The sequence below is a fragment of the Globicephala melas genome, chromosome 1 (genome assembly GCF_963455315.2).
Source record: "Globicephala melas chromosome 1, mGloMel1.2, whole genome shotgun sequence".
In the NCBI taxonomy this organism is placed as follows: domain Eukaryota; kingdom Metazoa; phylum Chordata; class Mammalia; order Artiodactyla; family Delphinidae; genus Globicephala; species Globicephala melas.
This window is the reverse complement of record NC_083314.1, coordinates 1,552,673-1,574,030: the sequence shown is the minus strand read 5'-3', so window position 1 is coordinate 1,574,030 and position 21,358 is coordinate 1,552,673. Positions and strand designations below refer to the sequence as shown.

Genomic DNA, 21,358 nt, shown 5'->3' with positions numbered 1-21,358 from the left:
CAATTCCAAATCCCTGGGGCTTCCCAGCAATGCTCTGCGCTACTCCAGCCCACCACCCAGTCCTTTAAGTGGGACAAGCGATTGCCGAGGGTGGGGATGGGGGGTTGAAGGGGACCCCAAAGCCCGGAGAATTCTCCCCTACAGCCCCCCAGTGGCACCATCTGCTCCCCATCCCAGCCCCAGCCCAAGCCAGGTCCTGTCCTCAGCTTTGTGATTAGAAACTGGGCTCTGTCCAGGCATTGTCTGCCCTCCACGGCCAGCTGCGCACGGAGGTCTGGCGTGTGCCTGGCTGGGCGCTTGGGCTGGGGTGGGAGGGGAGGAGTGGGTGGGGCCTTCACCTTCCAGGAGGGCCTGCAAGCCCGGCTCTTCTGATGCTCAAATCTCCCCACCCCTCCAACCAGATCAGCAACAGAGGCAAGGAGTGGGGGCATCCGGCTCCCCCAAAGGCCATCTCCATGGAAGCAGAGATGACGCCTGTCACTGGCAGAAGCTGGAGCAGTGGGCAGGCACAGTGCCCTCTGGGCGGAAAGGGTCCCGGGAACTTCTGGCGGTGGTGGGAAAGGAACACCAGCTCTTCCTCACTCTGCACAAGGTGCCAAGGCCATGGGCTTTCCCACGTCTTACGCTGCCCCAGTCTAGCCTGGGGGCCCTGCTGGGGGGGGGGGCTTTGTTCGGCTCTCTCGGGTAAGATGGAATCTAAAGGAAAGCCCCCTGGGAGGGGCACCCCCAGTGCCCTCCTTCGCAGGCCCGGTTCAGTTTCCTTTTATGATGCGCCCAGACTCTCCCACTCTGCTGCAGCTGTCTTATTTACGTTTCCCACTCCCACACTCCCACCCACACCGTGCCCTCGCCCTCGCCCCTCCAGGGGATCCTGCCGCAAAGTCAGCCACGCAGCAGCCCGGCCCCGCCCAGCCAGCCCACCGGGCACCTTTGGGGCTCCTCTTTGTCTCAGGCTGTCCGGAGTCAACAAGTCTGTGCCCAATGATGCTCTGAGTGCAGCGGGGGACGTGGGGGGAGGGCACCTCGGTCTCCCTCCCTCAACCCCAGAGCTGTGGTCAGCAGTCCCCGGACCCTCTCCGGGCTGCGGAGGGCTGGCCAGGTGGCTGGTGTGTGTGTGGAGGGGGTGGTGGCACCTGCCCTGGGGTGTTTTCCATAGTCATCTCCGAGTGACTGCCCTGGAATCCTGGAATCTGGGTCATCTACAACCCAGGGAAACCAGAGACCTGCTCAGACCCACCCTAGACCCGGTCTCAGACTCCCACCCCCATCACACAGGGCTGAATGATGTCCTCCACCATCCCTTCATTGGCGATCAGTCCCAGACTGGCACTCTCCCACCATCAGACCCCCTCAAACAGAAAAGCCCAAATCAAAAACGGAGGGGTGACATGGCGTGAAGTGTCCCCACCCAACACAAAGCCCCGCACCTCCAGGTGCCCTGTCCTCTGCCCACCTCACTTCTGCCTCTATGTCCCTTCAAGTCCCAGGTAAGTCCATGCGGCCCTGCCCCGCTCAGTTCTGTCTGAAAGCCTGAAGATGGGCATCAGCGTCACAGCATCCTGCCCTCTCAGAACCTCGGAGACACCCCATCCTCCCTTCCCAGCCCCAGCCCCTCTTGGGACAGGGCCGGCAGGGTTCTCTCCAAAGCGGCGGACTCCCCAAGGAGGGCCAAGGCCCCATCCCAGCCCTTCCATTCGTGCAGCACTCGATCTTTGTCTGCGGAACCGGCCCGGGGGCGACGTGCTGCCTCCCCAGCTGGACCATGAGCGCAGGACTAGCCGGCTAGGGTGGATGCAGGGAAATTTCCCCCCATCCACTGTGCCCGCATGAGACAGCAGCCCGTGGGGAGGCGAAGAGGAAACACACAGACGCTCCGGCCTGGGCCAGGGCTGGGTGTGAAATACCGGATTTCCTTGTTTATTCGATTTTCTGATCATTAAGGGCTCCCAAGAGGGGCCCGAAATTACCACCCAAACAAAGCCACCTCCAGCCGCCCGCGGGGCCGCCGATCCCTGCGGGGGCCGGGCCAGCACGCGGCGCCCCCCAGCCTGGCCAGCCCGACCTCCGCGGACGCCGACTGCGGGTCGAGCGGCTCCCCGGGACCCCCGGACCCCCGCCCCGCGCCCACGCGAGACAAAGCCGAGTCCTCCGCGCACGCGCCCCGCCGCCCGTCCTACCTGACGGCCACCTTGACGCAGCAGTCCCCCTGGCCCGCCATGGTGCTTCGGCGCCGGGTCCCGAGTCGATCAGGGGCGGGGGCTTGGGGGCCAATGCCCCGGGCGGAGGCTGCGGCTGCGGCTGCGGCTGCGGCTGCTAGAGGCGAGGGCGCGGGCGCTGCGGACGGAGGCTGCGGCGGCTGGAGGTGACATGCTCGCGGGCGGCCGGCGGAGGGCTCACACGCGGCCGGCGGAGGACCCCCGGGGCCGGGCCCGCGCGCCCCCTCGAGCCATCGGGCGGCGGCGCGGAGCCAGCTGACAGCCCGGGCGCGACCCGCTCCCCACGACGCGGCTCCCGCGCGCGCACCTCCAGCCCCGCAGCGCCTCCCGCCGCCGCACGAACAAAGGGGGCGGGGGCCGGCCCGGCGGAGGCTCCGCCCCCGAACCAGTCCCGGCTCCGCCCCTAGCTCCGCCCCCGAGGCTGATGCACCAATCGAAAGCCCGAGCCGGCAGCAGGGGCGGGGCGGAAGCCTTTAAAGGAACCCCTCGCCTCATGTCCACGCGTTTGCTGGGGGCCTGGCCGGGTGGTCTGGGGGGCGCGGAGGGACGCGGGCCGAGGAGCTGACCGCGCCGGAGCCTCGGACCCCGGAGCCGCAGACCCTCAGCCTCGGTGGGACCCCAGCCCATTAATGCGGAAACCGGTACGCAGAGAGGGGAACTACCGAGGTTACACAGGAGTTAGTGGCTAAGCCAGGGTAAGAACCCGGGTCTCTGGGCCCAGCGCTTCTCTGCAAAGGGTCCCACAGCGCCTGGCGGTTTGTATTCTGAAAGCGCCCGGAAAGCCTCCCTTCTGCATTTATTCCAGTGAATTTGCCAGCCTTTATTGAGGGGGATTCTTGCTAGTGTCTAACTAAAATTCCCTCCACCTCCACCCTGCACCCTTCCCTACAACTTTAGGTGAACCCTAAAGTTCATCTTTGGGTTGATCCCCGGCCAGACGGCCCCTCCCTTCTGTGAGACCACGGAGGCTCCAGTGACCTTTGTGACCCACAGATGACCCCTCTCCCCGCCTGGCTCACACTCTGCTTGTTGTGGCCGTGGGGGCAGAGGGTCAATGTGGGAGGCCCGAGCTGCCCCAGGGAGACAGGGAACAAAGCGGGCACTCAGCTCCGGGCACCTGGGTAGAGGTTGTGCGGAGGTGAGTGGGAAGGGGGTGTGGAGGGCAGTTGCCTTCGCTTGGGTATAAAGGACAAGGGGAGCCCTGGGAAGTTAAACACGGGGCAGTGATGGCGGTGGCCAGTGCCGTGGGAAGTCACAGTGGCCTTTCCAGGCCCTCTGCCCTCCATCTGAGCCCGGCCCCATCTCCCTGCCCCCAGCTCCCAACATTGGGGCCATTCACGGGGCCCCTCACCAGCTGCCCTCCCCGCCCCCCCCCCCGCCCACTTCAACCAGCTCCCTCCCTGGAAAGCGCCCAAGAGGAGGACCCAGCTGCAGCTCCAGATGTGGAAGGAGCGCTCTAGGGGGGCGGGGGGGGCGGCGGGGGAGGAAGGGGAGTCTGACTCCAAGCCTCTTGCATCACCCACAGATGATGAAACCATGCCAGAGGTTTTGGAGAAGGTATGGCCTAGGGGCTGAGGATGCAGCTTTGGGGCCATCCCCCTTTCTTTCCCTCCCCCACCCAACCCACAGATAACTGCTCCGTCAGTAGCCCAGATCCCAGTTTGGTTTGACCTACTATGGTCAAACCAAAAAATAAAGATAATTTCTAGGGCACATTTCAAGAGCAAATCAGCGCCCCCGACTCCCTACCCAGTCCTGATGGAAGAGAGCAGCGCCCGCCAGCAGTGCCCCAGGGTGGAGGAGGGGCAGGGGAGTGGGGGAGCCCGGGGGGATCCTGCCCCTTCCACTAGCATTGGAACCTAGAGGAAGGTCTTTCTGGGGCCAGCAGGTAGGTTCTCCGGCCAGAGCAGGAGGCCAGCAGAGTGCTGAGTGAGATCCTGCACATTCTCTTCCAACCAAGATAAGGTGGGGAGGAGACTGACAGTTAGGGACCAGCTACACAAACGAGGTACTTTACATGCGCGTTCTCATTTCACGCTCATCACCTTGTGAGCTAGGCTTTATTCTTTTGCAGTTTTGCCGACAGGGACACTGCGCCTCACCCAGCGTATAAGCAACAGACCCAGGATTTGACCTCATGTGTCGGGTTCCAGGCTCCCAGATCACCTCCGAGCAGCTGCGCAGGGAGCACAGCTCCCCAGCTTGTGTTCCAGGCTTGTGCTCTCGGATGACAACGTTGCATTTTTTTTTTTTTTTTTTTTGACAACGTTGCATTTTGCAAAGCTGCTCTCCTGCCCACCAGACTCTGGGCTTCTCCGGGCCCGACTCTGGTTTCCTGCCTCCAGAGGTCCTCTCTGACTTCCGAGAGTAGGTGACCTTCTGACTCACAGTTTCACTGCTGGGAAATGGCGCCAGAGCCGCTGTCTCCCCAGCCCCCCACCCCCCCATCCCTCCAGGTCACAGGGTGTCGAGCCAGGAGGAGCAGGGAGGCACATGGGATGGAAAGTCAGGCCTCCTAGAGGTCAGGGCCTCAGGGAGGCTCCCTCCTGGGCCACCAGGGAGCAGCAGGGCAGCTAGATGTCCAGACTCCTGGAGCTGCTGTCCCGAGGCGAGAAGGTCAGATGGGGATCCAAGGGGTAGTAAGGAGGCCTAAACCACAGACTGGGCAGATTAGTTACAGGGCCAGGGGAAGCCCAGGAGGGCGCCCGCCCTCTTAGTGGGTGTCCAGCCTCAGCACAGCCCTGCTTCCTCCTCAGGTGTGTTCTCAGCCCACCCCCTCCTCCCGCTGCCCCTCTTTCCTCCCCTCCTTCCCAAACCCTGAGGCTTCTCCGCATCAGCTGCCTGCATGCGTTATCTCCCCCCCTCCTACACGCGCGCGCGCGCACACACACACACACACACACACACACACACACGCTACCCTGTGTTTGGCCCCATCCTCCCCCCTACTGGACTGCAGTTTGAGCCTCAGCTCTTGTCCCGAGCTGAGGCCCTCCCCCAGGCGTCTTGGACCTCCGTCATCTCTCCTGACGGGAGTGGTGGGCGTCTGGGCAGATGGGACCCTGGGGAGTTGTGAGGGGAGCTCCACGGCAGGAGGCTCCCGGGCTACTGCAGAGACAATACTCCGGCAGCACCTGGGGGCAGCCATCTGGCCCAGATCTCTCAGGTCGGCCTGGTTCTCAACCCTACAGTAACAAATCAGAACACCTACGAGATACCCTTAAGCCCTAGAAAGCTCCCAGATGGCGGCCTTTACTTCAGTCCCGTTCTGTGGTTCTTCTTCAGCATTAGCACCAGGCACTGGCATTTGGAGGAAGTATCTGAGCGTCGACCGGGAGTTCTGGGCGTGCAGGATACAGAGCTCCCGGCCTCCAGCTGCAGCCCCCAGGCTTGCCCAGCTGGGTTCCTGGGAGATCAGGCCTTAGCCCACCCTGCTGGCAGGCGGCCCAGCCGGGGACAGAGCCCAGAGTCCTGCTCGCCAGCAGGAGCTCCAAACCCCAGAGAGGGCCTACTGGGGTGCAGACATGGGGACCTCTGCTCAGCGAGGGCACAGCCTGACTTCCCCTGTTATGGAAGGAGACAGACTTAGCCATAGAGGAAACCAGAATTTGTTATAAATAGCAAGAAAGAGAGAACTGCTGTGGATTACAAATACCCAACAGTCTCTTTAAAAAACAACAACACACTACTTTTGGTTTCAGATGTTGATAAGGGTTTAATACACCGCGTAACCTCAAATACCGGGTCTTCGTCCATTCCTCTCTGCAGTGCTTTCTAATACAGTGTTAGAGCCCAAGGCGGGAGCAGGTACGGGCAGCCTCAATGTCCCAGAATCCTAGAGTCCCTAAGGTCATCTAGTTCAACAGCTAGTTCCTCATCTTCAGGTGAGGAAACTGAGGCCCAGAGAGGTGAAGAAACTTGTCCAGAGCCACACAGTAAGCCTCTGAGCTGGCGCCAAAAGCCCCAGAGGGGGCGGTTTCCACCACAGCGTGATAGGACCCGAAGGCCGAACGCCCGAGCCTGGGCTGTGTGTGAGCTCATGACTGTGTAAAAGTCAAGTCTGCACAAAATAGCAGAAGACAGCCTGGAAGCCGGAGTCACAGAGATGTGGGTTCAGGTCCAGCTCTGCCACTTGAAGCGGGGTGACCTGGGCAAGTTCCCTAACCTCAAAACGAGGACGCTCACACGCCCCTCATCGTGGTCTATCATGAGGTCAAAAAGGGGTAACCTGGGTGGACCACCCAGCACGAGGCCCTGCACAGCAGAGAAAAGAAGTTCCTTCATGTCCCGTAGAATCTCCCTCCCTTCTTTCATGCGCCCCCGTCCTCTGACTGGACAGACGGCGAATTTGTCATAAAGACTGACAGGAAGTCAGAGATGAGTGTGGGTGAGTCTGGGAGCAGGGGGTGTGGCGCTGAGGTCTGCCCACCCAAGGGGGTCCTTGTTGATCTGGGAGGAGGAGAGTTTCCAGCCTCTGCAGGCTGCTGGGTGGAGGGGTAGCCGGGTACGTGTCTGCAGAGGTGGGAGACCCCTGCGGAGCATGGATGCCCCTGGGCTCAGCCTCCCTGGGGGCCACCTGGAGGAGCATCTGAATTTCATTCTACTCGCCCCAGGGCTACCCTGTGCCAAGGGTGTTACGTGTGTTTTTTATAATCCTCACAACAGTCTGTGAGGCAAATACCTTCATTGTTCTCAGTTTGCAGAAGAGGAAATGGGCTCACAGGTCACTTGGCTAGTGTCCTGGTCATTAATGCCTCCACCAAATATTTCCGGCCCTCTGCCTGTGGCATAGGGCAGGCCGCATGCCCTCATTCTGGTGTTAGCCGTGGCCCTGGGACGTCCTTTGACCAATGAAACGTGACCAGAGCTCACACGTATTACTTGCAGGTGGAAGCTTTCTGCGCCCCGGCACAGCACACAAGTTGATGTTGTGCAGAGCGTACGCAAGGCATGAACTTTCATTGTGTTCAGCCACTGAAATCACGAGCTTGTGTGTTACCTTGGCAAAGCCCACCCTACCCGAACTGACGTCCTTAGTGAGGCGCAGAGCCAGAATTCTGGTCTGGAAAGATGCCTGAGGGCCCAGAGCCTCCCAGGACTCTAGCTGCCCACCTCGGACTCACAGACGCCCCTTTGGGCTTCTGGTCTCCGTGCCGCACGGAGCCTTGTGGGCAGGTAGAAGCGGGTAGCAGCCTCTCTGCTCCACCTGTCTCCGCCCCCCGTGATGTTTGCAGATTGCTGGCTCCTGGGGACTCACCGAAGGAGCGTGGTTTCCCATCCACCTCTGGCCGCCGGCTGTGCTGAGCGTCCCTCAGCGGTCCTCGGGATCCACTAAGAAAAGCAATTAGAAAAACCCCAGGGCCTTTCAGTGCCACTGCCCATTGCCTGCCGAGGAACGGTCGTGGAGGTGGGTGTCGGGACACACCTGTGCTAACCCCCAGCTCAAAGCCTGGCCCTGCTCAAGTCACCCTTTCCCTCAGCCCTCACTGAAATAGGGCTGCCGCAAAGGGTTGGGTAACTGCCCAGAGACCCCAGACAGATCCAACTTCTCAGAGGCAACGTACCAACAGCTGCCATTTCTGAATGTGGCGCTTGGTGCCGTGCAGAGCGCTTCAGGTCTGGGCTGTCCTGTACGGCTCCCGGCTCCCCGAGGAGCTGGGAGCAGCTCTCGTCCCTGTAGAACGAAGGACACCGAGAGGTGCCCAGGGTCGCACCACAAGTGGCAGAGCGGGGTTCAAACCCAAGCAAGGGTTTCCTGCTTCCTCCTGAGTCGGATCCCTGTGGAGGAAAATGGTGGTGGGGCCCCGGCAGCTGCAGAGCTGCCACCTGCTGCAAAGACCCGGATGTGGGTGTCCTAGCAGCTTTTTGTGGCGCCGAACTGGGATGAAAGGGTAAATGTGGAGTATCGCACAATGGACGCTACTCAGCAATGAAAGGGACAGGACCATCGGTACACGATAGGGCGCGGATGAACCGCAGAATAACTGTGCTGAGTGGCGGACGCCAGCCCCAGAAGAGCCCGTGCCTTGTACGTCCACGGAGGTGAAAATCTAGAAAATGCAACCTGAGCCATCGAGTGGCCCAGAGGGTGCCTGACTGGGGGAGGGTCTCGAACAGAGTCGGGAGGAGCAGAGGAGGGGTCACCAACAGGCACCCAGAAATCATGGGGGGGTGGACATAGCTATTATCCTGGTGGCGCTGGCAGCTCCACGGGGGTAGACGTTTTTCAGAAACAATCCAGCTGTGTACTTTATGTCCAGTTTATTATAAGTTAATTATCGCTCAACAAACTGATTTTAAAAGAGGTCATTTGCTCTAACCTCATTGCTCACACAGAGGTGCAGGGCGGCTGGTGACTTACCCGGGTCACTAGGACAGTCACCTGGAGTCCTGGCCACCTGAAGGTTAGCTGAGCCCTCTGCCTGGCCCCATGTGGCCTGCGGGCTCCCGGAGGGTCCCCCTCCGCCAGCAGGAGGACAGTGGTGGGGAATTAGGAGCACAGAGAGGGAAGGTGGACGCCAGCCAGGACCCGCGCTGGGGGAGCCAGAGACGAGGTGACGCCACAGGACTGGGGACCCCGAGAGAGGAGGTGTGGGGGTGGAGCCCCCCCCCCCACCTGGTGAGGCGGGGGAGAAGGCCCTAGCCAGGGCCCCAGAGGAGCCATCCCCCTCCCGCTTCCTCTCGTGAAATTATGGATAACCCCACCCTGCCCGGGAGCTCTTGATTTCTGTCCCGGAGGGAGCATCCTTTCCTCGCGTTTTAATAGCTTTTTGCTTCACCCAAAAGCTGCAGAGCCAGTGGCCAGCAAAGGAGCATTTAACACGTTAAAAATAGGAGGAGAGGGAGGCGGTGGAGGGCGATCACGCAGGATTAACCTCTAAAGTGCCGGCTCGCCAAACATGCAGCCAGACTGAGGATTCTGTGGACAGTCTTGAGTGCCAGCACCCCGGGGTGTGTGTGTGTGTGTGTGTGTGTGTGTGTGTGTGTGTGTGTGTGTGTGTGTGTGTGTGTGTGTGTGTGTGTGTGTGTGTGTGTGTGTGTGTGTGTGTGTGTGTGTGTGTGTGTGTGTGTGTGTGTGTGTGTGTGTGTGTGCTGAATCTCACGGGACAATTGTAGGGGAATTTCAAAGGCCCTTTGACCATGACAGCCTGCATCGGCCTGAGGTGAAATTATCTCTTGAGTCCCCGGGGGGGGGGGGCGCCCCCATCCCTGACTCCGGTACCAGTTGACAGTGGGGACTCTTTGCCTTGAGGGGATTAGGGAGGAGGGAGGGTGTGGAGAGCATGAAGGAACTTCTTTCCTCTTTGACTTCCAAACTGGGTTGGAGGATCCCAGGAGAAGGCCCGCCCTGGGGGGCCTTCGGGGGTCTAAGTCTGGACCTGAACTAGCACGAATGCGGAGGGGAGGGGCGCCCAGGTCTGCCTCCCACCCCCAGGCCAGACTGATGAGTGCCCCTAGGTCCGGCAGAGGAGGGGGTGGGCTCCCGGAGAGACAGTTAAACTCACAGTGCCTGGTGCGGAAGCCGCTGGGCACCCCTGCAGACACTCCTCATGGCCCCCTGTCAGTGGGGGCCCCTCAAGTGGTGACAGGTGCCGGGAGCGCCCCCCCCCCCCGCACGCTGCCCGAGAACAGCCCTGACCTGGCGCCCACCTTGTGAGACTCTCTCCCAGCCGATGTGTGTGATCAGGACATCAGGACACACATACACAGCCCCCAGACGAAAGGCGGGGCTCTGCTCCCCAGAGGGGCGGGGGTGGGCTTGTGGCGCTGGGCAGTGGGGAAACCCACCCTCATTGTAGTAGGTTAAATATTGTCAGATTGCCTATTTGTAGACAAAAGGGGTAGAATGTTGGCAATTTCAAACGATTCAATGTAATGCCTGTTGTTTAGCGGTTTACTTAGCGTGTCTCTGGCGGTTGCCCTTCCCACCTCCCTCTCTTCCTTTCTTCCTCCCTTCCTTTTCTCCTTGCTGGGGACACAAAGTTGATAAAGAAATCTACTACCTTTGGGAAACACTGTATACTTGCAAAAAACAAGCTGTAGCCTCCTAGGTATGATACAATGTAACAAGTGCTACAGTAAAAGTGAGTGCTAAGAATCATCAACTGAATAAAAAAGCGCACGATGCGAGAGCTGTGAGTTCAGTTTTGTTCGGAGACTTACTGAGGACGACAGCCCGGGAGACAGGCTCTGCGTAGCTCTGAAGGGGGGAGTCAGCATGCCTGTGATTTGGAGAAGGGGGGCTGCACTCAGGCACACCTCTCGGTAAGGGGCTGCTCGTCACCAGGAGCGGATGCTTCCAATGATGACTTTAGTGCTTTTCTAGGTGTGAGAAGACGCACGAAATTGGGCTCATCAAGTGTGAAACTATAGAACTCTCTGAAGGCCTGTTCTGCCAGTTTCTCACAAAGCACAGAGAGCCCCATTCCTCGTCGCTCTGACCTCGTTTCAGCGGGAGTCGAAGGTCCGCGACACAGTGTCAGTGACTTCATTCTTGTGGAACTGGGTGGTGAGTGGCCTTCTCTAGTTGGCAGAGTTTCCTGGGGCCATCAGAGGGGCCCGGCTGAGACGGAGGACGGAGGGCTACCGGGTGCAGAGGGGTGCTGAGCGCGTGGGGCTGCGTGGGCTTGGACGGGCGCTTGGCGGGGTGTGGGAAGGGGCTTGGGCCAGATCAGTAGAGGACGAGGTGGGACTGGGTCAGGGATTGTCCTGCGATCCTCCTGATAATACGGGGTGCCGGCAGCTCAAGAGCAGCGTCCAGGCCCCTGTCGGACACCTGGCCTCACTGCTTCTCGGTGGGTGAGTGACTTGGCTTTTCCCGGAATGGGCCCCACAGCAATACCCACTTCCTGGGCGGTGTTGCAAAGGCTACATGTGAGATTGTGTCCATCAGGCACTGCGTGAACCGGAACCGGCCTTGATGACGTCAGATGTTATCATTCTCTGCATGACGACACCGCTGGTGGAGATATTTTAAAGGGCCCACGACTGGAAGTGGGCTGGGCTGGGTCTGCAGGTCTCACTGGCCTCCTTCTGGAACCAGGCTCCTCGCACGGACTCGGATGCTGGGCTCCACGGCCCTTTCCTCCTCTGGGTCTTGGTTTCCTTTCTTAACACAGTGGAATCTCCTCTGCTGATGGTTTTATTTAAACAAACAGCCCTCAGCTCTCCCTCCTCTGAATCCTCCACATCCCCGCCTGTGACCCTCAACGTGCTGCTCTGACATCCTAGCGTTTTTGAATTCGTGTTCGACACCAGAATTATTATTTTACCCTCTGTATTTATGGCAGGCTTCTTTTAAAACGCTTCTGTTCCCTGGCTTACTAAACTGGATTTAAGTTCCATTTAGGAGACAGCAGTATGGCACAGGAAAAAGAAGCAATGGGATTAGAAAGCTCGGGGACAAATCCAGCCCTGCCCCTTCCAGCTGGGAGACGCTGCCCCTCAGTCACCTCGTCGGTAAACCGGCAGCAGGAACCTTGGTGCAGTGGGGAGTGTCACTCGCCATCATAAGCCGTCAGTCCCAAGGCAGGAGTGACGTGTTACTGGGATCAGATGCCAGAAAATGGGTCAAGGTTAGCTCTGGGTCGTCAGTGCCTTTTCTAAGTGACCTGTGGAGCCGGCCTCCACACCCGAGGGCTACGGCTAAGAATTGCAGGGCCTGTGGGAGGACCAGGCCCGACGCTGAGATGCTGGGCTGAGAGCCGAGCTGCCCAGCATCCTGTGAGACACTCAGCCTCCTGCCGTCGTAACCTCTGGATTTTCTGCAGCCAGCGTCTGACAGAATCGAAACAGCAGCTGCTCACTGAGGGCCAGGCCCTTCCAAGGTCACTTTCACACCTTCCAGCAGCCTGCACTGTAGGAGTTTATCCCCATTGTACAGGGCGAGGGGCAGAAGCTCGAAAGGGTCTGTGAGCGCCTCGCATCAGAGCATGGAGGCAGGTGGAGGGACTCGGGGCCGCACGGGTGGGTCCAGCTCCAAGGCTGTGCTCCTTCACCCTGCAGAGGGCAGCCATGCCCCTGCTTCAGGGACCTCTCGGCCCCATCCAGAGCTGGGCCTGGAAACGCACTGGGACCACAGCTGGGGCGGGAGCCGCGCCACCCCGCTCTGAGGAGGGCCTGGAACCGAGCCCAGCCTCCTCGGTCCAGAGATACTCCAGCTGAGCTCCGCACCTCCCAGAAGGCAGGGATGGCTCCCCTGGGTCTCAGCACCCGGCATGAGGCTCAGCGCCCACCACTCCCCCAAGCTGCGCCCCGCCCCCTCTGGCAGATTTCCCCCTGCCCCGCCCCCCAGCAGCGGGATCCCAGGTCTGCAGGGAACTGGCCAAGAGAAGCTAGGCGTGCGGCAGGCGGCGCCCTGGCCAGTGCCCCCAGACGACAGAAGGTGGCCCGCCAGCCCCTCTGGACACCGGCTCTGTCGGACGGCCCGGCTGACAGGAGGGGCCTGCCTGCTCCCCGCAAGGCCCCCGGCCCTCAGCCTTCCACACCCGTGTTCCTTTTATACTTTACCTGAGTGGCCTGGGGGCCCTCTATGGAGAAACCCAGCGATTATTTGAAGGGGAGCCGGGGAGAGGCAAGATTTTGTACATTCTGACAAATTAGAACGTCCTGCACGTTGCAGAGGAAACTGCCTGAACTTTCGGAAAGGGTGAGAGCTGGAAGGTTCCTCAGAGCCCGTGTGCACGTGTACACCTGTCGCGTGGGCTGGGAGGCCCGGCACAGACGTGCCAAATGGCGCAGGCCTCAGGGCTGTGGGGCTGAATCGGGCCTTGGCCCTCCTACCCGCTGCGGGGCCTTGGGCACGTTACCTGTCCTCTCCGGCTCATACTTGGAAAAGGAGGCTGATACTTCCTCGGTATCAAGAGGATTAAATATTTAATCTACGCAGAAGGCTTGGAGCAGGGCCTGCTGTACCGTTGGTATTCTGTACAGGTTAGGTATTGATATAAGATGCTCCGGTCCCGCTTGTAAATGGAAACGTCCTTCTATAGACCTTTGCAGCGTACGAAGCCCTTTCACGTGTGCCCCAGGTTATTTAGTTTTTCAGCCACGCTGCGAGGGGGATTATTTCAGCTCCCCGCCAAGAGGAGGCATTGGAGGGGACAGTTGGAGCGGCTGGCTGGGTGGGGCTGAAACTGAGGAGTCAGCCTGCACCCCTGGAGGCCGATTCCTGCCCCGCCTCCCCGGGCACTGGGCAGTGAGGGCCCGAGGCTGCAGCCCTGAGCAGGTGGCCCTGGGCGGGCGGGCTGTCAGCCGGGGCAGGGCCACACTTCTCAGCACTTCCCTGCATTGATCTGACAGTGACTGAGCCGCTCGTCTGTGTTGAAAAGTGCTCAGCTCTGGGGTTAAGGGCCAGCCTGGTGGACCTGCTCCTGCTTTCGTGGAACTTGGCCTCAGTCCGGTGTAAAATAAACGTCACAGAGCAGGGGTGACCCCGGCCGCGATGGGGAAACACGTGTCCCGTCGCTGGGCCACCTCGAGCGTTTGGGGGCACCCGGGGGATGCATTCTGCGGGAAGTATTAGAGAAGCTGAGATGTGGAAGATGATGGCCAAGGGGTCCGTGGGGTTGAGGGTTCGGGAAGTTTCTCCCCAGAACGGCATGTGGCGCTCAGAGGGGCGGGCAGCTGCCCCCGGCTGGGCTGCAGGGGGCTGGGAGGGCAAGCACCCCGGCATGAGGGCCAGGGCTGGGTCGGAGCTGCCTGCAGCCCAGGCAAGGGTTCTGCACCATATTCTGAGGCTTTGGGGGCCTTTAAGGGTTTTCCGTTGGGGGATAAGACAGCAGGTTTCTCTGTTTAGAAGGGTCAGGGTCAGGCTGGGAGGGAGGGGGGTGGTGCTGGGAGGCTGTTCCGAGGCACAATAGACAAGGCATGAAACGAGGACTGAGTGTCAGGAAAGTCACACGCGGAGGGGACAGGTTTGAGAACTACTTGGAGGGGGAGTCCCCAGGGCACAGTGGGGGAGGGTAGGAGTCCGGACAGCACTCAGACTCCCGGGTTGAACAGGGGCTAGGGCCCTGAGGTCAGCAGGCTGCGGGGACGGGTGAGGAGGTCGACTTTGGACACGATGTGCTTTGGGCACGAGTGGGACATCCGCAGAGCTGACAAGGAGCGGCACAGGATCGACGCCTAGAGGAGATGGGCCGGCCGCGCAGTGCGGACTGCCAGCACCGCGTCAGGAGAGTGATGGGAGCGTCTGGGGGACTGAGCCAGCGGGAAACAAGGATGCAGGACACAGAAGCCTGAGGACGCCCCTCCCCAGAGAGGTGGCTGGCCTGGGGACAGGTGACAGGGAGGCTGCAGGAGGGAGACGGGAAAGGGGAGGTAACTCGGGAGAGCCAAGGCCACGGGCCTTGCAGGAAGGAGGGAGAGGTGACAGCACCTCACGAGGGCTAGAAACTGGGTGAGCTCGGACTCCCAGGGTCTCAGAGCAGGGGTGGGGCCGAAGGCGGCCCGCCTGGCACCAGGCGAGCACAGGGGAGGGGAGCCGGCCCAGGTGAGAGGCGTGGTCCTCAGGAATGAACTAACCAGGTGGCAGGGGAGAGACAGGTAGACAGGTGAGAGACGGCAGGTAGCTGGACGGCAGGGGGACGGCCAGGACGGACGTGCAGGTGGAGGAGGGCAGTGAGGAGGGGCGGACGGTGGCTGGGCTGGCCGAGGGTCGGCTGCAGGAGAGCGGGCTCCTGCTGGGTCGGGGGGCCGGGCGGGGAGCGAGGGGCACAGCGGGCTGTCCGTCAGGCTGGTGACAGGAGCTGTGGGAGGGATCTTCTGGGGGCATCTCTGTGCAGGAGGGAACAAAGCCTTGCTGAGGGTGGAGTGGGGGCGGGTCCCTGGTGCTGAGGTTTGAGGAGGAGACGAGTGGAAATGGCTCCTCTGACGGGGACCCCGGGTCTGCAGGGCACCAGGGGCGTCATCCCCCTGCCCCATGCGGCTCCCAGTCTGGGCGGCGGGGTTGCCAGGAGGTGCACGGGAGGCCAGTGGGAGAGCTGACGGCGGGGGAAGCGTCTGCCCGGGGAAGAGGGGAGGGCGCTGGTGGGACCCCAGTGCTAACTCTGCCCCTGGCTGGCTGTGTGACACAGGCACGTGAGCCACCTCTCTGGGCCTCCAGTGTGGCATCCTCAACATGGCCTCTCCCGCTGCTGGAGAACGAGCGGGTACCACGTGCGACGGTGCTCTGGGGCTAGGATGTGTCCGCAGCCGGCACGCAGGAGGGAGTGGGGGCCACAGCCCGTGCTTCGTCCTGTTACACACTGCTCCTCGGTGGGTGCGGGAGGGGAGGGGGGCACTGCGGGCCCTGCTCCCCCAGGCGGACAGCAGGGCCCCCCCGAGGCTCTGGGGCCGGGCGGGCCGTGGACTCTGGCCAGGACAGTGGGGAAGGGTGGCTGCAGGGGACCTGCCCGGGGGGCTGCCCAGCGACGTCCAGGAGCACCGCCTCCTCCACGGTGGCCCCTCTGCTCCTGCAGAAGGATGATGCAGAGGGGCCTCCGTGGAACGGCGGGGGTGTGTGTGTGCGGAGGGTGTAGAAGGGCCCCCAAAGGAGACGAGCAGAGACAGGTGCCCTGTTGCAGGCCTGGAGGCTTTAATGTCCTGCTGGCACTGACCAGGCCTCTTTGAATGACCCCAGAAGCTCCATCCCATCACGCCTCTTGCTGGTGAGGAGAAGGGCCTGTCCATCTACCTCCTGACCTTGTGGGTGGTTCCTGTCTGTTTGTAAGTCTAGCTGCTGAGACGGGGGGGCTGCCGTGCTGGGCCAACCCTCCCGCGCCAGCCCCCCACCCTTGGCCATGCCGGCTCTAAGCCCAGGCTGACGCCGTGGCCTTCACAGCCTGCGGGGAATGAGGGTCTCCTGGGAGCCTTGATGCTGGTCGAGGCTTCCCAGGGAGGACCCGAGGCTCCAACGCCCCCGGGCACTGGCCACACCCTCCAGGGTCTCTCGTCCCTTCAGAAGCTCAGCGGCTGCCACCTCCACTTCCTGCAGTTCCATCTGGCAGGCTTCCACCAGGGTGTGGCCCGTTGCCATGACGAACTTAGCGTCAGCCGCCAACGTGTCCAAGCCCCCTCGAACCAGAGCCTGCAGACGCGAGCGGTGGCCGGGTGGGTCTTCCCGCGGAGCCTCAGCCCCTCTCCACCCCGGGCCATTGCAGAGCCACCCCGGGATGCAGTCCAGTGCCTTCCTAGCCCCCTACCTCTCGGATCAGCAGGGCCATGGCTGGGGCCGGGCACCCGGGGGTACCATCCTTGGGGGGTGCTTCCTCGGGCACCAGAGACTGTGTCCCCACAAGCTGTTCCGGGTGCACAGAAGCAAAGACCCCTCAGGAATGCTGGAGCCCACTGGGATCAGGAAGCCCCGGCTTTTCAGACGGAGCCCCAGCCAAGATCCCCAGGAAGGGGGGACCAGGGGTCCTGTCCCTTCTGCTGTTGAATTAGCACTGCAAGCTCCCCGGCCTGTGGCCCATTACCTGGCAGGGGTTGGCAGGTGCCCGAGCGCCGCGAATCGCCCTCCGGGGCAGCTGTCCCTGCAGCCTCTCCCCATGGGACTTGCTGTGGGGTCCTGTGGGCACGGTGGGCCGAGGGCCAGAGGGACTGCTGACTCCCGCTGGGAGCCCTGGGTGGACAGAGCTCCCCTTGGCCAGTCAGCCCCACCCTGAGATCCTCGGGGTCCGAGAGGGTGACACATGCCGAGGCCCAGCCCACCCCAGGCCTGGCGGGACTCCCCACTGCCCATCCCCCCAACTCTACGTGCCCTGGTCCCTGTCCCTGTGGGTTTGGGAGGGGATCAGGGCCAGAGCCTGACGAGCTTTGGCCAAGCTGATCTTGTGTTTGTGTGTGTGTGACTGTGCATGTGTGTGTGTGCGCGTGCGTCTGTGTTGGGGAACACAGCAAGCACCCTGGTCTCCTGTGAACTCCAGCCTCCTCCGGCCCCTACTGTCACACACAGCGGTCCAGGACCCACTGAGAGGCTGCCCGGTCATCTGCTGAAAGGCAGAGCTGAGGTGTCAGTGTGTCCAGGGCCGTCTTCAGCAGGGGTGGAGGGGTCCGAGCTTCCTGGTGTGCCAGGGAGGGCCCTTTCACAGTGCACCACCCGCCCCCGGCTCCCTCAGTCACCTGGGTGGCCCCCTTCCTCTGCCTGGGTGAGGAGCTGGTTCCCATCGCCACAGGCTCCCAGCCCTCCCGGCCACAGGCTCCCCAACTGGACGGAAGAGCGGCTCCCCAGGCCTTCCTGGGAGAAGGTCAGCCCCTCGGGAGCACAGGAGAGACTGACCCAGGGTCCCCTGGGGCCGGGCGGAGGCTCCTCCTCTGGTGGCAGGCGTCTCTGTATCCCCTGGGAGCTCCCCTTCAGAGTGGACGCTGAAATGGAAGCACGGCTGATGGGGCTACAGGCTCCTGCCCTCTGTGGTCCCCACACCCTTTCCCTCTGGGTCTAGGCCCATCGCTGTGGAGAGGCCAGCCTCCTCTCCTCCCATCTGCACCCCTTTGCTCTCTGGCCCCTCCCACACCTGCCCAGCTCGGGCCTCACACCCCTGAGGACACTGCGTCTCAACCTCGGGTGCACGTGGATCACCCGGGAGCCCTCACATCTGGTCGCGGGGTGTCCCGCCCAGAGCCCACAGTTCTGGAAGCTTCCTCCATGCCCGTAACCAGTTAGGTCCTGGGCCCTCGGCCTGCTCAGGACCTACTCTTTGACCTCGTTTGGTCACAGTCGGATCACATGGCACGTTCTCCCGACAAGACTGCAATCCTCTGGGGGCTGGGCCGGGTCTGCACATCCACAGCACCCAGCACCGCGGTGACCCCACGTGCAGGCACCCTCCAAGACTTGTGGGCTGAATTTGAGGGGTCTCAGGCCAGAAGGGGGTGCAGGCAGCCCCAGCCTGGGAAGTAGTGGTTCCCCGGGCCTCTGCCCTGTCCCGCCCATTCCTGAGGCAGGGGAGCCCAGCCTCTCCAGGCCAAGGAGACGCCCAGTCCCTGGGCCCGCTGTCTAGAATAGAAGCTCTGCTTGGAGCCCAGCCCATAGGCCACGACGGCCGAGACCCTCTCTGCTCATCCTGCTGTTTTTCCTGACACTCACGTAATAACAGATCATATTCAGCCCTGGGTTGGCGACATGGGAACCACCTGGAACCCAAATCCAAGGGCTGAATCTTAATTCTTCAGGTTTCGTAGGATGCGCCCTCTTCTTCTAACCTAACGTGTGCCTTTCCCGGACCCGCCAAGACCACGGAAGAAAAGCACCGCTGGGCACTGCCCGACACCGACCCGAGGCTGCCCCCTGCTGGCTACACACGTCTCTGCCGTCCAGGCCCGGGCTCCTGCGCAGCGAGGCGTGGGCTGGACCGCAAAGGGCGCAAGGCAAGCAAAGCACACCCTCCACGTTTCGGGGTGCCCCCAAAGGCCCGGAGCCCACTAACCATGTCTGCCCAGTCTCACCCCAGCCCCTACGTGCCGGGCTGACGGTTGCCGCCACTACCTGAAAAATGCCGGGCTGTTGCCATGGTTGCTGTTGCCACCGGCAACGTTGGCGTTGGCATTGTTGGTGTTGGCACGGGCAAGAGGGTTGGTGCTTGGATGTTGAGGGAAGTCCTCCAAGAAGACGGGCGACTCCAGCTCCTGCATCTCTATTTCAGTAAACTGGAGGGGTCTCTGGTTGGCCATGTGTGGAGGCAGGGAGTTGGTCCTTTCCAGGAAGCTGTCCACCCGGCCAAACAGGCCTCCGGTCCTCTGGGGGCGAGGAGGACAGGGGAGGGACTGAGACCAGGCACCAGGGATGGATGTGCGGGGGCTGTCACCCTGGACGACAGACGGCGCCGGGAACAAGGCCAGAGGAGAACAGGGCGGGCTGTGAGGCCGGAGAAGAGACCATCGCCCTCGGGGCGTTCTCGGTTTGATGGGGTACGCGGGACACCCCTAAGAACTGTACGGGGACCAGACACCGGGACGCGAAATGCAGGGTGTCGGGGAGCCCGGAACCAGGCAGTCTGGAGGACGGGCTCTAGTCCAACCTCCGAAAGTAACTTGCTGAGCGGTACTGGACTCAGACGGTCTCTCTGGGCCACCATTTCCTCATGAATAACCCAGAAGGTTCAGCTGGCGGGTCGTGAGGGACCCTCCAGCTCTAGGAGGGAGGACAGTGAGACAGGAAGCAGCTGGGGCATCTGATAACGGGGGCTTCCGATGGATGGACGTTGCCTCAGGCTTGTGGGGAGGGGAGGCCGGGGAGGCTGGGCAGAGGAAGGTGGGAAGGACGTGACACCTCAGGTAGGTGGGTCATTGGTTCAGAGTCCTGGGAGGTGTGGGCGGCGGGTATCCTCAGCTCCCCCCGTTCTGCACGGCGGGGCTCCTGGCCTCCTTTCCGCTCCCTGGCCTGGAACGCGCACGTGCTGGCGTGGCCGGGGCCTCACTCACCCGGAATATCCCTTCCTCCATCGCGGCCTCCACCATGGCTCTCTCCAGCTCTTCCTCGGCCGTCAGGTCTCCCGAGATGGTACGGCGGATCTCAGGGGCTGCCTCTTCCTCAAGGGTCCGCAGTCCGGCCTGGGGACACAGAGGGACTCAGCGGCACCCCCAGGCCAGGAGGGGAGGATGCACTGCTTCTCACGGCCTCCCCGTGTCTAATCCCGGCAACCAGGGCTTCCCTGAAGGCCCAGCTCCGCCCCATCCCCTCCCGCCCATTCGATCCCCCTGGGCTCCTGCTCTGCCGCTGGGCTAATCCTAACCCTGATGGCTCCCAAGGCATCTTCTCCAGGCCTCACAGGGGTCTCATCCCCCGCCCAGGCCTCCAGGCCGGGAAGTCCTCTCCTCAGTGCAGTCTTTTAGACAAACGATCTCTTCCGAGGGCACGCGCCAGTTATACCATTTTTTGAGCTGATCAAAGTTCGTATCACCAGCAACGGGACAAAGCAAGATTGGTGTCACCTGACAGTTTGCAGTGACAACGCAGCATCACTTCTGGGACATTGCTGTCCAAGATGCAAGCCCTCAGTCTGTCACGAGGCAACACTGCACAAACCCAGACCGAGGGACGCGCTGGCTGGGAATCTTCCAAGTGTCAAGGTCATTTCAAGGAAAGGCTGAGGGACTACAGACTAAAGAGATATGACAGCTAAACGCACTGTGCGATTCTGGATCCGATCCTTTTGCCATAAAGGACATCATTGGGACCACTGGCGCAACTTGCACGGGGCCTGAGGATTCCGTGGGAATCATGCATCAGTTTCCTGATTTTGGTGGCCACATCGTGGTTATGTAGGAGGGTTATGGAGGAGAATGCCCTTGTTGGCAGGAAATACACACTGACCTGTTCTGGGTTGATGGGAATGAGCCTCAAACGGTTCAGAAAGAAAAATTTGTTTTGTATCGTACGTGCAACTTTTAAAATTGCGAGATTGTTTCAAAGTAAAAATTGAGGTACGTTTGTGAACGCACAGCCCGAATACGGGAATATTTTTTGAATGTATCCTTTACGTGCGATATACTTAACATAAAAAATTGAAATTAAAAACAGGCAAGATAGCCCAAAGTTCTAGGTTTCTTTGCGCACCCAATGGGTCATTTCAAGCACCTCCCCTCCCCCGGGAAACCTGTTCTCTTTGGAGACCACTGCTCTCATCTAACCCAAAATCTCTCCCTTGTGTTCAGCGGATAGGACCATGGTTTTGGGTCGTATCCTGCAGGGCTGGAAGGGCTCCTGGTTCTTCCCTTGAGGTCGAAGCATCTTCCATCCAGAGCTGTCATCTCTCCCCCTACTCATCCTGGCTCCGTCCTGCCCTGTCTGCCTCCACCGCTGCCCCCAAGGACACAGAGGGAGCTGGAGTCTCGAGAGCATCTCAGCAGTGGAGCTCCCTGGTGCTCGGGATGGGCTTACCTGGATCTGCACGGTGTCCTTCTTGGGCCGGTACCCATAATATTCCTCCTGGCGCCTCATGAACTTCCGGAAGTGCTCCTGGATGAGAAACGTGGCGTAGAACTTCCCCACCGTCACCTCGTCATCTGCAGGGGGGGGCAACAGGGGCCGGTGGGCATCTGAGGCTGGGGTCAGCGTAGCCGGGTCCAGGTGCCCCTCGCGCCCCCCTCCTCTGCTTGCCGATGTGACCCCGATGGCTGCCATGGGGTCCACCCAAGGCATTCACGGAGGGCCAGGCTGCTCT

General features: G+C 61.4%; 2 protein-coding genes and 1 long non-coding RNA gene across 3 annotated transcripts in view; 1 reads left to right on the top strand and 2 right to left on the bottom strand.

Annotated features, from left to right (window-relative positions):
* The window catches only part of KIF21B (kinesin family member 21B), a 44,588-nt gene extending 41,745 nt beyond the window's left edge, over positions 1-2,843 (bottom strand). The window contains 2 exon segments of the mRNA XM_030844290.2: positions 2,178-2,530; positions 2,532-2,843. Of these exon segments, the coding sequence (XP_030700150.2) occupies positions 2,178-2,530; positions 2,532-2,843 (665 nt within the window).
* On the top strand, positions 2,733-11,392 carry LOC132594228 (uncharacterized). The gene is made up of 3 exons (XR_009560478.1): positions 2,733-2,857; positions 10,543-10,725; positions 11,110-11,392. It is a non-coding gene; the product is annotated as an uncharacterized lncRNA (long non-coding RNA).
* Positions 11,393-15,776: 4,384 nt separating this feature from the next.
* Positions 15,777-21,358, bottom strand: part of CACNA1S (calcium voltage-gated channel subunit alpha1 S) — a 60,922-nt gene continuing 55,340 nt past the window's right edge. The window contains exons 38-44 of the mRNA XM_030844326.2: positions 21,076-21,200; positions 19,617-19,745; positions 18,682-18,932; positions 17,476-17,561; positions 16,673-16,764; positions 16,400-16,495; positions 15,777-16,284 (exon numbers count right to left, since the gene is read on the bottom strand). Coding sequence (XP_030700186.1) covers positions 16,033-16,284; positions 16,400-16,495; positions 16,673-16,764; positions 17,476-17,561; positions 18,682-18,932; positions 19,617-19,745; positions 21,076-21,200 — 1,031 coding nt within the window. The 3' untranslated portion in view covers positions 15,777-16,032. The remainder of the gene's footprint in view (positions 16,285-16,399; positions 16,496-16,672; positions 16,765-17,475; positions 17,562-18,681; positions 18,933-19,616; positions 19,746-21,075; positions 21,201-21,358) is intronic.